The 15,108-nt window shown below is 34.3% G+C and overlaps 3 protein-coding genes across 8 annotated transcripts; 1 reads left to right on the top strand and 2 right to left on the bottom strand.

Moving 5' to 3' along the window:
• Positions 1–77: 77 nt before the first annotated feature.
• On the bottom strand, positions 78–4,514 carry LOC142544150 (ethylene-responsive transcription factor ERF034-like). The gene is made up of 3 exons (XM_075651221.1): positions 4,421–4,514; positions 4,214–4,287; positions 78–937 (listed from the first exon to the last, which is right to left on the bottom strand). Exons 1-3 carry the CDS (start codon positions 4,512–4,514, stop codon positions 344–346), a joined length of 762 nt encoding a protein of 253 aa, XP_075507336.1. The 3' UTR covers positions 78–343.
• Positions 4,515–7,916: 3,402 nt separating this feature from the next.
• On the top strand, positions 7,917–9,418 carry LOC142546852 (transcription factor DUO1-like). The gene is made up of 3 exons (XM_075654808.1): positions 7,917–8,302; positions 8,583–8,832; positions 8,918–9,418. The coding sequence occupies exons 1-3, from the start codon at positions 8,094–8,096 to the stop codon at positions 9,416–9,418; spliced, it is 960 nt and encodes a 319-aa protein (XP_075510923.1). The 5' UTR covers positions 7,917–8,093.
• A 340-nt stretch (positions 9,419–9,758) lies between these two features.
• On the bottom strand, positions 9,759–11,187 carry LOC142546853 (uncharacterized). Of its 6 annotated transcripts, none has more exons than XM_075654812.1 (4): positions 10,770–10,975; positions 10,264–10,422; positions 10,064–10,172; positions 9,759–9,979 (listed from the first exon to the last, which is right to left on the bottom strand). In XM_075654812.1, exons 1-4 carry the CDS (start codon positions 10,824–10,826, stop codon positions 9,759–9,761), a joined length of 546 nt encoding a protein of 181 aa, XP_075510927.1. In that variant the 5' UTR covers positions 10,827–10,975. The 6 variants fall into 6 exon arrangements, with proteins under 6 accessions (XP_075510927.1, XP_075510928.1, XP_075510925.1 ...); XM_075654813.1 differs by having other exon boundaries at positions 9,759–9,973; XM_075654814.1 differs by having other exon boundaries at positions 9,846–9,951.
• Positions 11,188–15,108: the final 3,921 nt, after the last annotated feature.

Genomic DNA, 15,108 nt, shown 5'->3' with positions numbered 1-15,108 from the left:
AATTGAGTACTTGATCACATTGCCCTTACAAACTTTCTTGTTTAACTTCTGTTTTATGTAAATACAAAAGATCGGAACTTGGTGAAGTGACAAAACAAAAAGGGAATTAGATAGGATCAACCCCGTACCAATTTATTAAAAACATGGTAACAAGATACACAAGAAGGGGCAACATGGCAGTGAACCATTTCAGACAAACATAAACATGAAATGCCAAATTTATTGATACTAATCGCAGCCTCAATGTCCATATAAGTAGTTATATAATATCTGATCATATGTAACCAATATTCGATCACACACTTTTGTACCAAAAGTATCGCTTAGTTTGCGGGGCTTCTGGCTACCACTCCCAAGAAAATGCATCCTCGAGCCGGAATATCAATCCGATATCCGCGCCAGCCATCTGCGATGAAGAATGATATGTGTTATCCGGGGATAAATCCGGCAAGTCGAAAAATGTATCGTCGCCATCGAGAATCGTCGAATCAGAATTTGATGATTCTTGCAAGTTGTCCAGTTCTAAACCTGAGGAAGATGGCGAAGAAGACGGCTTGACATGGCTTATTTCGTTGAGAGACGTTGCTGCGGCGGCTTTGGCAGCCGCGGCTTGGATGTCCTTAGACGAAGTAGAGGCGGGGAGGGGAAGCTCGTGTGCTATGTGAGGGAAATTGAGGTGTGCCGAGGGGCCTTTGATGGCCAGAGCCGCTACATCATGTGCTCGAGCTGCCATTTCAGCCGTGGGATACGATCCCAGCCATATTCTTGATTTCTTCCTGGGAACTCGAATTTCACACACCCATTTGCCCCAGTTGCGCATACGCACACCACGGTACGTCGGATGGCTGTGGCCGTCATTTTTCAGCTTTAGTCTCGTTTTTTTGATTGAGGCTTGATGATGGCGTAGAATTATTCGGACCACCCGAACAAAATTTGCCTGCTCGATTTATACTTTCGAGTATAATCTTTGATTCCATCATAGAAATGTGTCTCCAAGCTGTAAAGAAAACTAAAGAAGAGTACAAAAAGATGGGGTTTTATGTCCTCCGACTTAATTTGTTCGTACAAAGCAATAGGAAAATAGATGCAAATAAACTTGCGAGTCTACGACAACAGTCCACCTGTATATCTTTTACCCTTTGGAATATTTTAATAATTTATGCATTGTGCGCATATGCTTTGAGAATTGAGATACCTCAACTTCATTAAAGCATGATATAATCAGTATATATTTAGACCATGTTTATATAACTAGAACCAACCATTCATTCTAATATTTTTACCATTTGCTATGTATTTAGTTTTAGTTGGCAATCTTTTTTACGACACCAAAGGGATGCTCATGTATACAATTTTACATCAGCAATTCCAGATTTTAAAAAAAATGAATACAGAAAACAAAAATGGCAAGTTTTCTTCTGTTTGTACTTATTAGATGCGTACGTACGTACTCATAAAATCGTGTGGTAATCTATATATATATATAAAAGCTGAGTTTTTGCCAAAAATAGTAAGTTCCCGCCAAAATGACAATTCTAAAAAAAGAAAGATATATATATCATGAATATTGAAATATGTGTACTGCAATAAATGATAGTTTCATTTATTGTTTGCATTGATTATATCAATTCATTTAGTTCAAATTTGAATTTAATTCATTTTTATATTAATTCAAATATACTTTATGTATTATATGTATTTTATTATTTTTTATTCAAAATGAAACTAAACTCTATTAAAAACATAAACTACATTAAAACTTTTGCATTGATTATATCAATCAATTTAATTCGTGATATGATTTGAAAAAAGTACTTCTTATTAGTTTTATTAAATTTGATTTAAAAATATTTATTTATCAAATGTTAAAAAATAATAATATATATAGTTTCTCAAAAATTAAAGAATTAAATATGTATTTAGGTTGATGGTCGACATTAATATTTTAAACACGATAATAACTATGTCATTGCCTTAGGGTAACACAATTAGTCGACATACATTTATATTTAAGAATTTTTTTCAAAATTAGCGAAAAAATAGTTTCTTATTTTTATTTTTTTATAATTATATTATTTTTTTACAATTTAAATATCTATTATTTTTTTATAATAATTAATTTTTAATAATATCATCGCGTGCATCGCACGGGTTAAATACTAGTTTTCATGATAATAACCAAGTAACAAATGGTCCACACATACGATAAATGTACGTAACATGAAAGAGTGAGTAGGGGTCTAGGTAGGGTAATAAACGATTCGCTTCACTGATTTCTGAAGTATCGTTTAACATGCGGCATATATGGAATCGAACGTACGTAACTTGGTTAACTGTGTAACCATTTATTACCATTAGGTTTTGTTCATTTATTGCATTCATTAATTTGAATTAGGTGGGTCTCATTTTTCCAATCTTTTTTTTTCATATAAATTTTTAAAATTCTCGAGTTAATTTCTTAATGTTTGGATCACCATATATAATAACACATCCTGAGAATATACCATCTCCAATTAAAATATAATCCAAATGATAAAACTTGTGTGAGACGGTCTCACGGATCATATTTTGTGAGACATATATCTTATTTGGGTCATCCATGAAAAAGTATTACTACTTTTTATGCTAAGAGTATTATTTTTTATTGTGAATATCAGTATGGTTGGCATGTCTCACAGATAAAGATTCGTGAGACCGTCTCTGAAAAGACTTACTCAATCCAATTAGTGTGCAAATAGAAAATTAATATTTTTACATTGATAATTGTTCCACTATGTGTTTCGATCATTTGAAACTTGACTATGAATTGATAGGGAAAACCCCGAAAAGGTGCTGTATATTATATTATTCGAAATCAAGATTAGGAAAAAAAACACATGTTTTTTGCCCACTTGTTAACGGCACTATGTTATACTCATAAATCCTTCAAACTCTAATACTTTATTAGAAAATTTCAAATGAAAATTGGAAGAAATTCGATGTCATAGCATAGTAAATTCGATCAAGCCTCAGAGTGTACGAGTTGATAAGTACGTAAGTGAGTGTTTGGTCAATGATCATAAATTTGATTCCCTCTATCAACACTTTATCAGACCACCGGTGATATATGAGTTTATACGGTATAATTTATCTGTGTTAGATATATCCATTATATAGAGTGGTTTATATGCTGAAAAAAGAATATGTGGGTATGTGCAACATCTAAATTTTTTAATATATATATATATATATATATATATAAGTGGCCACAACTCAAAGGGCTGAAATATCCATTCAAAAACATAAAACTCTGCAAAATAAATTTTGAAAACTTTCATCTCTAACACCCATTTAACACCCCTCTCCATTGTGAGTGGGCGTTATAACGCTCACTCACAGGAGAGAGGGTATGGGGCGTTCAATTCTTTGAACGCCCATGTGTTAATTTATTTTTTAAAAAAAATTGGACAAATCGTTGCTGATTTGCTGATACGCGAGCCTCACGTGTTTTGAATTATTTTAATTATATTTTATATTTTATGAACGCCCCTCTTTCCGGTTATTTTTCAAAACCGTCGCTATTTGCGACAGATTTCTACAAACCCGGTGTATCCAGATCAAATATTTCGAAGACGATTTCGCATGCGAAGAGAGTTATTCTTTCGAATAGTGAATGCACTTGAGGATCGTTCACCGTATTTTCAGCAAAGGGACGATGCTGCGAGGATTTCATGAATATCTCCGAACAAATTCCGAAATACGTGACACTCATGTGCATCACCAACTTCGTGCCGACTTAGTTGAACATATTTGGTCACAATACAACAACAATCCTTGAATTAGTATTTTGCATCTTCTCTTAAGTTTAATTTATTTTCTTTTATTTTTATGCAATTATTATTTATTATTATATGTTGTACCGTTTTATTTTAGGTTTATAATTAATTTTTAATTTTAAATAAGTGACACTCATAAAATTAAATTATTTTACGTACTAAATATATAAAAACATATTATTATTATTATTATAAAATAATAATAATTTAAATTTCTTAAAAAATTTGAAATTGAATTTATTTAATTTAAAGTAAGAATAAGATGAATGAGTGGACAGCGGGACCTACAAATAATGAGTTTGAATGTTAAAATGAATGTGGGAGAATATATGTGTTAATGTAATGTGTATGTGGCATGTGGACCCTAGATTTTTGATGAGGTGGTGGGTAACACCCACCAATGCGGATGCTCTAACATAAAAATAAACACCTCCCCATTCACCAGTCAAAACAAAAATAAACCTCAATTCATCTTCAAAATTTGACAACAATGAACAAATAAAACTTCGGCAAGAAATAATCCTCTCAACCAATAACTAAATAAATTTCTGTTTTGCGGGGAGATAAAAAAGTTCGGATAAGTTCTATTGACCCAGACCTCTTACGCTTGCCAGTCAACACCACTTCAGTCCCCTCCTCAACTGCATCAATGAATATTGGTAAGTTAAGGGGTTCAACAAGCTGTTCTGAAAATAACATGATACCATATAACAAAAAAAGACATGCATTAACTTTTTCCTCAAATCCTTTAACATATAAAGTATATCTTCGCATAAGCATTTTTAAAAAAATCATTAAAATTTCATTCGTAAAACCTCTCAGAATTTCCTTTCAGTCGTCAATAATAAACATTAGTATTAGGATCAAGTTCTTACCACTAGTGTTGAGCGTTTGGTCGTTAGGCCTCTCACATTAGCACTCGTGTATGTGCACTATGGGCTGACTATAAGGAAATAAAATTACGTCTCTGCTAACTGTTGATCAATTAAATTTCGTTGATTTAACAAAAGCCTACTTATTGAGTGTGAACATTTATAAGAGCCAAGACAGACTGAATTCATAGTGGTAAAAATGAATATTCATGTGTAAAAATCTTCTCAAGCCAAACTGAACTTTAAAGCAACTAAATTTGAACATAACTGATTATCGAAAACCAACTGATTATCTAAGGTCACTTATTCAAGGCTTATTAATTATTCTATCAAACTGTATCACTCAGGCATTTTCAGCAAACACTCTTTGTAGATTACTTTCATAACTTTTTTCAAGAATCAGAGTCCAGCTAATATGTCGGATAAAATCTTTCGTTCCTTAACAGTCTTTTTGAACCGTTAGAATGTCAGTTTTTATGTACACTATCAGAATGAAAGATTTGTCAGAAAGGAAGATGATCGTGACACGAAGATTACTATATTTGAGATGACTATCAGATTCAAAAGGTCGACAGTTAATGGAATCTTATAAGTAGATCAGTCAAGTGAACATTCAGATATTACAATCCGTTATTTACAATTGAGCATTATCTATCTTGTTTATTCTACAGTCAAAGTTTTCAGAACTCAACTGATCAAGTGTTTATTTCAGCACACGCTTAATTATTCATATTCGATCATTGAGGATCATTTGTGTTAAGTGTATTTTGTCCTGGAATACTTAAAACTGATAGTTAGAGTATTAATGATCAGATTGATAGAGTTGTGATATAACTAGGAGTTTCAGTAGACAAGTGATAAGCTCTGTTGAAGTGAGTTATGGCAAGTTGTTGTAATCATCAAAGTCTTAAACTGAAATCTTTTCTAAGTGAAAGAAATGGTGACGTAATAGTTATTCAAATCTCCAAACATTAATGCACAATTATTTGTGCACTTATATTTACTTTTAGTTTGATACGCTAACGAATCTTTAGCTTAGTCATTTTTATTATTTAAACCTATTTAGTGAGTTTATTTTTGCACAGTGTCTTACTGTTAGTTTACTAAAAATTAACCGAAAAGAATTATAATTCAGTTTTGCTGACCCAACCTAGTTAGTTTGAGTTTTTTGTGAGATTTTTTTATTTAACCTCATTTCGAAGCAATCTCTCGATCCTAACACTAACAACTATAATTTTTGTCCTAATGATAAACGTTTGATCCTAATAGCTTTTTCAAACATGATATACCATAGATCCAGGTTGGCAGAAGTGTCCCGTCCCGACCCAAAGACCGACACCCAAAGCCCATAATCAGTCAAGTTGATAGAGATGCCTCGACTCGAAAGTTGAAACCCAAAACCTGTAATCAGTCAAGTTGGTAGAGATATCCTGACTCTAGATCTAAAACCAAAACATGTAATCATTCATAACTTTGCTACAAATCATAAAAAATCTTTAAAAATTTCATTAATAATTCGCGTACATCATGGGCTGCCCATAAAACTCCCCCTTTTTAAAAAAAATTACAGCACCTATAAATAACAAATTTTTCTTTGTAAAATCTCACACCCTCGTCATGCACCATAAAAATATATCGTGGAATGAAAATGGCATGGAAAAGAGTTGAAAGAAATGGAAGAAGAACTGAGGAATGGAATGAACGGAGAAAATTGAAAACCACGACAGGAATTTTGGCGAGACAACGCCCAAAACTAGCAAGCCAGCACCTATAGAAATAGAATGATACTGAATTTCGAGACAGAAAATCGGACGATCCCTCACCACGCGTCTTACAGTTTACGCGTATATGCATGCAGGGCCTGCTCTCACACAGCATATAGACGCGCGCGCGCACAAACTCGTAAACCCTCGAATCGTACGCTGTAGATATAGCATCAAATACGGGACTATTAGATATATAACCTTCTTTCTCATTTTCTTTGATTTTTGACCTTCTTTACCTTAATATTTGATAATTAACCTTCAATTAAAAATCTAATCCTAATTTTTCCAAATTTGCCCTGGCCTTCTAAAGCCCAACTAACCTAACCCAAAATCTTAATTTTTTCCTCCTTCCCACCCCACTCCATTAATCGTGTTTTCATATCTTCCTACAATATTTAATCATTCTCCTCTGTATTCAAAAAAAAGTTTGTTATCAAAATCCTTCTCTATAAGTGCTACTCTAAATCATGTTCATCTTTTCTTCTACTTCTTGTTTCCGCAGCATCGACGCCTCGCTTTTATGTCTCTACTATGTATTGTTTTTGGCAATCTATTTTTCCCGCAATTTCTTTTATTCATTAATCACATGAAAAGGAAACAAATAAGTTTTAAAAAAGGAGATTAAACATTTATAAATGATAATGCATGGATTTAGGAATTTGGATGCAAGAGACAAATTAAAGTAAATAATTGAAATCAATATAATTCCCTTTAAATGAATACTTCTTAACACATGCATATAGGGGTAGACTCGTTTTGGTAATGATGTTAAAGTTCGTAAAGTCATAACAAAGATAATATTTTTAGTTTTGGATGTTGCTGGTTATTTTTAGGATTTTGGTAATATTTTTTTGAGTTGGAGAAGAGATTTATTATAACTGAGTCTCAAACTCGAAACTTAGTCTCAAACTTGGGGATGATAAGTTTTGATATATATTATTGTTTACTGATAAATTTTAAATATTATGATGCAGTAAGTATTGACATTGTCCTTTTATTTTAAATGCATGGTCCACACTAAGAAAATATTGAATTCATAACTCAAGACAAGACATCTTTTGTATTGTGTATATTTTTCAAAGTAATTAAATAAATTAATAATTCATTGAAAAAAGAAAGAAACAGACCTCACGTCTGTAGACTGTAAAGAAGAAAATATACATATTAGTCTACAACGTTGTGTTATTGGTGAATGGTTGGGAAGGCTGCAGTGTTAGAGAAAGTTGGAAATTTTGTTTCTACGAAAAATGATATTTGTTGACAATTTATGATTTAGATGAATTGAAGATATATTGGTTAAAGAAAAGTTGTTTTAAAAGGGTAAAATAGTAAAAAATATATGTATTAAAATGAGGAGGTTATATTTCAAATCAGGAGTCAAATGGAGGTTAATTAATTAAATCTTCCCCTAATTAGTGGGCAGATAGTGGCCATAACCGCCTTAACCGTCAGTGTCCCCCAAATACACACACTGAAAAAACACAATATCTCACTTCACGAATCGAAACCAAAAGTCCGCTGAAGAACTCTTGTCAAAGGTCACCATTTACGCATGGAGATTTCTTCGTGAATTGCCTTTCCCTGTAAGGTTTGGTGCTGAATTGATCGAAATAGTTTTAAAACTGTTGCTGAATAGAATAATGGAAGGGAAGAGCAGAATGATTTACGACGAAATGGAAGAGATTCAGAAAGGGCCATGGAAGGAAGAAGAAGATCGAGTGTTGATGAATCACGTAAAAAAGTATGGGCCGAGAGATTGGAGCTCCATTCGATCCAAAGGACTGTTGCAGCGTACCGGAAAGTCGTGCCGCCTCCGATGGGTCAATAAACTCCGACCTGACTTGAAGAAGTACGCAATTTTTGTGCTTTAAGTTAAGAATTTTTGGTAGTGTACTTTTTGAGGTTACCCTCGTGTTTTTTTTTTGGCGTGCATTTTACTGTAATTTGCATTTGCGTACGGAAGGAATTCTCTGCTAAAGGGCTTTAAATTTGCATTCGTCGATTCTAATGTGCTAAATTTAGATATTGACAATTTGTGATAATTGGTTGATTATTTTTTGTTTTTAGTTTTTTTATCACTCACTTGTATTTTCCTCTCTGTTATTTATCAGTATTTTTGTTTTCTATAGTGGGGTGAAATTTACAGCAGAGGAGGAGAGAACAGTGATTGATCTGCAAGCACAATTTGGGAACAAATGGGCTCGCATTGCCACGTATTTGGCCGGACGAACGGACAATGATGTCAAGAATTTCTGGAGCAGCAGGCAGAAGAGGCTCGCAAGAATCCTGCAGACATCTGCACCATCATCCAGCAGATCACACAAGAGTAGTATCAAGGAATTCCAGGCCCCTGTCTTCCATGATGTTACCTCTGTAGAAGTAAGAATCAAATTCATTTTTTCCTCCACAATAAGGCACAAATATGTGGAATTCTGATACTTATGATCTTGTATCATAATTCCAGGCTCCTAAGTTCAGTTCATCAACAGAGGAAGCATCAGTGACCAAATCCCAGTCCTACTCATCATCGAGGATTCGTGACACCGAGAAGACAATCAAGATGGAGCCACTGCCGGATATAACCTACCCAAGTTCACTCTATTATGATTCGAGCCTTTTTCAGCTTTACTATGATCTGGAAAAGAAACCATTTCTCGAGCCACAGTTGCACCTCCCCTTCTATCAGATTCCACAATTTCAACCAGATTTATCTGTACCAGTAGAAAGCCAAGAATTTGTGTCTAGGTTTGGAGATCCTACTTTCTTGGATGTGTTCGGACATGCTAGCGGGTCCATGTTAGGCACTGCCAAGCTTCCTATCGTGCCTTCATGTTTTGGACCTACGAGTGGCTCTCAAGTTTCTGGTAGTGCCAAGATTATGCCCGATACTTTTGTTGAAGACTTCCCTCCAATGGACATGTTTGATCAGATTGAACCACTTCCAAGCCCTTCAGAATGGTCATGAAGGGTTTCTTTAGCCATGCAGTAGTTAGGTTCTCATTGGCTTTTGTTGTTGTTTCTTCGTAGCAGATGCGTATTTTTCCTCTTGTACTTTGCACATTTAAGTAATTCATATAGCAGCATGATTGAGTTCACTGAGTGTACTTGCAGTCGGCCCCCTTAAACTTAAAATGAAACATTAACTTTAAATCACGATCTAACATATGCTAATGATGTATCCAGAACAATGTATCCTATAAATCAAGTTAGCAGGTTCAACATGTTATTAAAAATAGAGGTGATGCTTCAACATATGGCTAAAACTGGCCATTACCAAAAAAGAAATATAGAATGAAATGCTGATTTTAGTTGGAGTTCTGCTTGGGATTGCTTGATTCTTTGTTAAACAAAAGATATGTTATGCCAACTTGACCTTCGGGTGAACCAACCAAGTCTCCAGCTGTAAAAGAATTGTATTCACCAAAAAAGATAGGTCTGCTCAAGTGTGAATAAGCACAATACTCAACTTCACAGATCATATCTACGTCTTTCACGAATCTGTAAACAGAAGATGCCACTCCTTCCCCTGACACCAATGTCATTATAATCGATATCCGCATCAAATCAAGACTTGAAAATAAGTTAAGAAACTGGAAATGGAAGAGCTTACCATGTGTCTCAACCAATAAGCTCTCAGAAGGATATTTATCGGCAAGAGCCTTGATCACATCAAGATACCGAGACCAAGTACCTTCTGCTGTTTCTTGCCATTTTGGTAGCTACATTTTATAAGCGAAGCCACTTTGATCACAAGAGGAACTAGTACATGACATTTAAAAATTTTATGAAGTAGTTTTATGAAATAAATACCTGTTTATAAATTTGTTCGACACTATTATCCACCGAGCCATCAGTCAATTCTGCTTCACAATTTGAGATGTCGAAACTAAAAATTTCGTCTTTGGGAGCCACATTAGGTTTGATGGCTCGGGAATTCAACATCTCGCACAATCCATATTCAACTGAGACCTGAGAAAAAAATTTAAAACCATTACGATGACAATGGAATATTTTCGGAGACGAGACAAATATGCGAGGTCAGAAGATAATACACTTCAATTTTCAAGGTCACAAAAGAAAATGCAGCAAAAAATCAAGTGGTTTCTTACACAAAAAAAGTTGGTCCCATTAAAGGATTTTGAATCATCTTACACACCTACGCAAAATAATTAACGTATTCGACGACAAATGGCAGATATAATGCTCAAGAAATCGGTTTATCCATGAAACAATTTAGACAAAAGTCAGTGTAAATTGGAAATAATCTCTGTCAGCAGTCAATTTTATTTTATTTTGAGAATAAAGCTCACACATACCCAACAACGCAACTTCTTCCATTTCCATACTTTGAGAAGCAAAACGCAGACACTCATATTCGCCAAGTATTCCTTATGCTACAATTTACAGACAACTTGAAGATACAAAAAAACAGTAAATTCATATATAAAAAAAACAACCCTTGATTTTCGAGTGATCAAGAACAACACCGTTGAAGTCAAAACCATCGAGCTCGTCGAACTTATATTCCACCGCGGAGAGCGCCATCACCGCTCCACACGTTGTCTGCAGGCACCGGAGAAATAAAGAGACAAAACCCGATAAATCGGAATCCTGATTTGCTTCCTGATCTTCCAACCCGTGCGGAAAGCCCGGGCCTTCCCAGCATCAATCAGCGGCGGGTCCCAGGGCCTCGTAGCAGACGCGGTCCAGAGCGGGTCGATGTAGTCTACCCTGTCGCCGTGCCGCATAACGACGACGTTTAAGGATCTATTTCGGAGGAGCCCATGATTGGAAATGGCTTCTCGGAGTTGTTGAGGAGGAGAGGCGTCGAGTTCTGGGATAAACAGCAGTGGAATACGGCCATTAATGTGGCAGGAGGACAAGTGGCAGCCTCCGCTAGCTATGTACTCTGAATCTTTGTTCATGTCCCGGATATCCTGAACGTAACGCACGTGAGGACCAGGGATTCATTCTTTGTCCTCGATACAAAAACTCACGTGGGTATGTAGCTTTGTGACATGGATTTTAGATTAGCATGATCAGAAAAATTTTGTTTTTATATTTTAAGTATTATTTTTATGAATAAATATTATATGATACATATTGATTTGAGTCAAAAAAAAATTTTATATTAAAATATTGTTTTATTGATAGGATCGAACTGTCTCACTTATATAGATCCGTGACTGCTACGCTCCAAATTAAACGATGAACATAACCCTAATTTCATTCCACTTCACAATCCTAAGCTCTAAAAAGTCACTTTTTGTATTTATATTAATTAATTATTGAAAAAAGACAACATTATAATTTATCATCTTATCTCAATAAATTAAACCAAAAAATTATTATTTATATATAACACTGATGTAACTGCATGGTAATTGTATATCAGGTCCGATCTGGTGAGCGAAGTTTTCTACGTGGTATGATGCTAGTCGGACAGATCTTTCCAGCATATCCTCTCTTATACTTAAGTAAGCACTGAGACAAAATTTAAAGTTGCGATACAAATAATGTTGATTGATAATAATAAATGTATGAACTATGAGGGCTACATGGTATTAATAGAATTAGGAGGAGCCAAAAATTTTGATCCATTATTCAAATTGTATGATTGTTTGTCCATTTTATGGATTTATATACGGACAAATGTTTGTCTAATTTGAGATTATCATATAAAAATATGAGATTTACAAATTAAAATATCTTATAATGTTGGCTTTTTCGGAAAACCAATCGGTGCCAACCATGCAAGTTTTTACTAGATTTCCTAAATTGCGAACATTTTAAGAAAATTTAATGTATAGTATCATATGGTGCAACACATTGATTTTGAACATACCTTTTGAAGCTTAGACCTTTCAAAATCTTAAAATAAAATTTGAATAACCACGTTGAATCGCGATAATAATTTTTTGTAATCTTATAAAAAAACAAAAAATTTTGTGTACTCGATAATATTATAGCAATAAGATTAATTATGATGTTTAACAATGGGGATAAATTGAAAAATCTTATATAATTACCACGATTATTATTTCAACATGACAAATATGTTGCATGAATTAAATATAATGGATTATATTCGTATTTCTGTATATATAACAACCATGATTTTTCTTATTATCGATTAATACAATGAATTAATTTATTATTTATAAATCTATAATTAAGAAATTCCTAATTTCTATGCCTGGAGACATATTTCTTTAGCCACATAGGCTTGCCCCGGATGAACATCTTCACAACACTCCGATTCCCTAAGATCTTAGCGGCCAAATCGGCCGACACAAACATGATTCGTCCAAACTCCGGAACTTTACCCTCCTGTCTGTGTATGTACACGAACTCGATACAGTTTCCGTATGCCCTTCATGCACAAAAAATTATAAAGAAAATTAAGATGTATATATATATGCATTTTACATATGATAAAAACACAAAAAAGAGAGATTAAAATTAAACACCTGAAATTAAATTCGAACATAAAAAAGAAGAAGAAAGAAATGTAATTTTATGGACTTAACTGCGTGAAGTGCTCGTAGATTTCTCCTGAAGAGATGGGAAAACCAGTAGAAAATGTCACGAATAAAGACTTCTGAATCCTTGTTCCTTGTTGAAGAGACAACGGTATATATGGTTGGGCAAATACATTAAGTAGACACACATTCGAGCATCCAACCTCGTTCGACGACCTAGCATTAGCCGACATGTTTATTTCGTGGTCGGAGAAGGTTTTCTGGGACGAGTTTGTGTTAATTTGTTGTGGAGTCGATCTGCTCGATGAAATGATGAAAATATACGTGAAGTTTGGGTGTTTATATAGTGGGTCTTGGAATACATGTTTGCAAGTATTTATGGTATTTAATTTGAGATTTAAAAATTTTCGATAATGGGTGTGAATAATTTTATTAGGATGCCTGAAATCTGTAATTTTCTTTCTTGATTTAATTAACAGAATTTGCTGGTGGCATTGTGTGGTGCGACACATTAATAATGTTTTGAACAAAATTATGGCTATATTCATAAATCTATTTTCAGAAATTTGCACGATGTAACGATAGAGAGATGAAATGTTATAATAAGATTTTGAATGAGAAATGAAATCAAAAATACAAAATAAGCTATCGTGAATATGTTACGTAAATATGAATATTTACGATATCTCCATCAATATAAAGTTATAACTGTTGGAGATTTAATAAAACAAATTTATAAATCATGTGATTTAATCTATATATCACAACACGTCAGGAATTCATGCGAATTATCAGAAAATATGAATAACAGTAAACACGTACCCGAATATATTGATTGATCTAGCGTTAGAGTTATGGATCTTTCAAGGCAACAGATAATCGATCACCTTATTCTTGCCTTTGATGAGAGAATGCGAGAGATCTAGAGTATGCACGTCGTATATATTATGTGTTTTTTTTCTGTGCCTCGAAGACCATATCAATTTATTTAATACTTTGAAAATACATAATTAATTAGATCACTTTATTGAGTCATTTATTATATAACTTGTTCATGTACAATTAATTAAATTATGTGAGCCCATAAAATAATTCCAACAAAGTAAAAATATTCGATATGACAACATTAATGTAATGGACAATATGGATATAACAAGTTTTGACCATTGAATATGCTAAAAACTCTTCTTCCATTTTGATCCAAAGAACTGTTTTAACAAGTTTCATAACTAAAAGTGCTCGCTTCCGTTCAATATGAGAAAAGATGAGTGTTGCTCTGTATCTGTTTCTAGAAGATATATATGGGTAACGAGAAACAGGAAGAGAGAAAGAGCAATGGAGAAATATCAAAAGAAATGGACGTGTCTGTAAAATTGAACTGAAAATGAAGGAACTACGGTCCTTTCTTATTGAAGAATTTCAGAGTCAAGCAAGCTCGTTATTGTTACAGACAGAAAGCTATATATACAAGCTCAAGTTCACTAACCTCACTATTAGTAAACCTCACGAATTACAAAACACGACTTATGACTTATGCTACTATATAACCAACACACCCCCCTCAAGCTTGGTATAGGTCACGAACACCAAGCTTGGATAACAAAAAACTATGTTGCTCTTTGCTTAATCCCTTGGTGAATATATCCGCTAGTTGTTGAGATGTAGAAATGTGCTCCGTTTTTATCAAGCCTGCCTTGATCTTTTCACGCACCAAATGACAATCAATTTCGATGTGTTTGGTACGCTCATGATACATCGGATTTGCCGCAATATGTAGGGCTGCTTTATTATCACAATATAGGATGGCAGGGCCTTGCAAATGCACGCCCATGTCTGAGAGCAAACCAGTGATCCAGACTACTTCACACGTGGTCGTGGCCATGGCTCTATATTCAGCTTCCGCGGAAGACCTCGACACGGTGCTTTGCTTTTTTGTTCGCCAGGACAACAAAGACCTTCCCAATTTGATACAGTAACCCGTAAGTGACCGCCGCGTCATGGGGCAAGCTGCCCAATCCGAATCACAGTGAGCAGTAAGAGTTAGGCCACTGTTGACAGGAAGCATAATACCAAGACCAGGCGACTTCTTAATATATTTCACCACTCGAAGGGCTGCATCCATGTGAGATTGTTTGGGGGAGCTCATAAACTGACTTAAGTGCTGAACAACATA

Source organism: Primulina tabacum, chromosome 5 (genome assembly GCF_025594145.1).
Source record: "Primulina tabacum isolate GXHZ01 chromosome 5, ASM2559414v2, whole genome shotgun sequence".
Lineage (NCBI taxonomy): Eukaryota > Viridiplantae > Streptophyta > Magnoliopsida > Lamiales > Gesneriaceae > Primulina > Primulina tabacum.
Note: the sequence above shows the minus strand (reverse complement) of the source record. Positions and strands in the feature narration are given on the sequence as shown.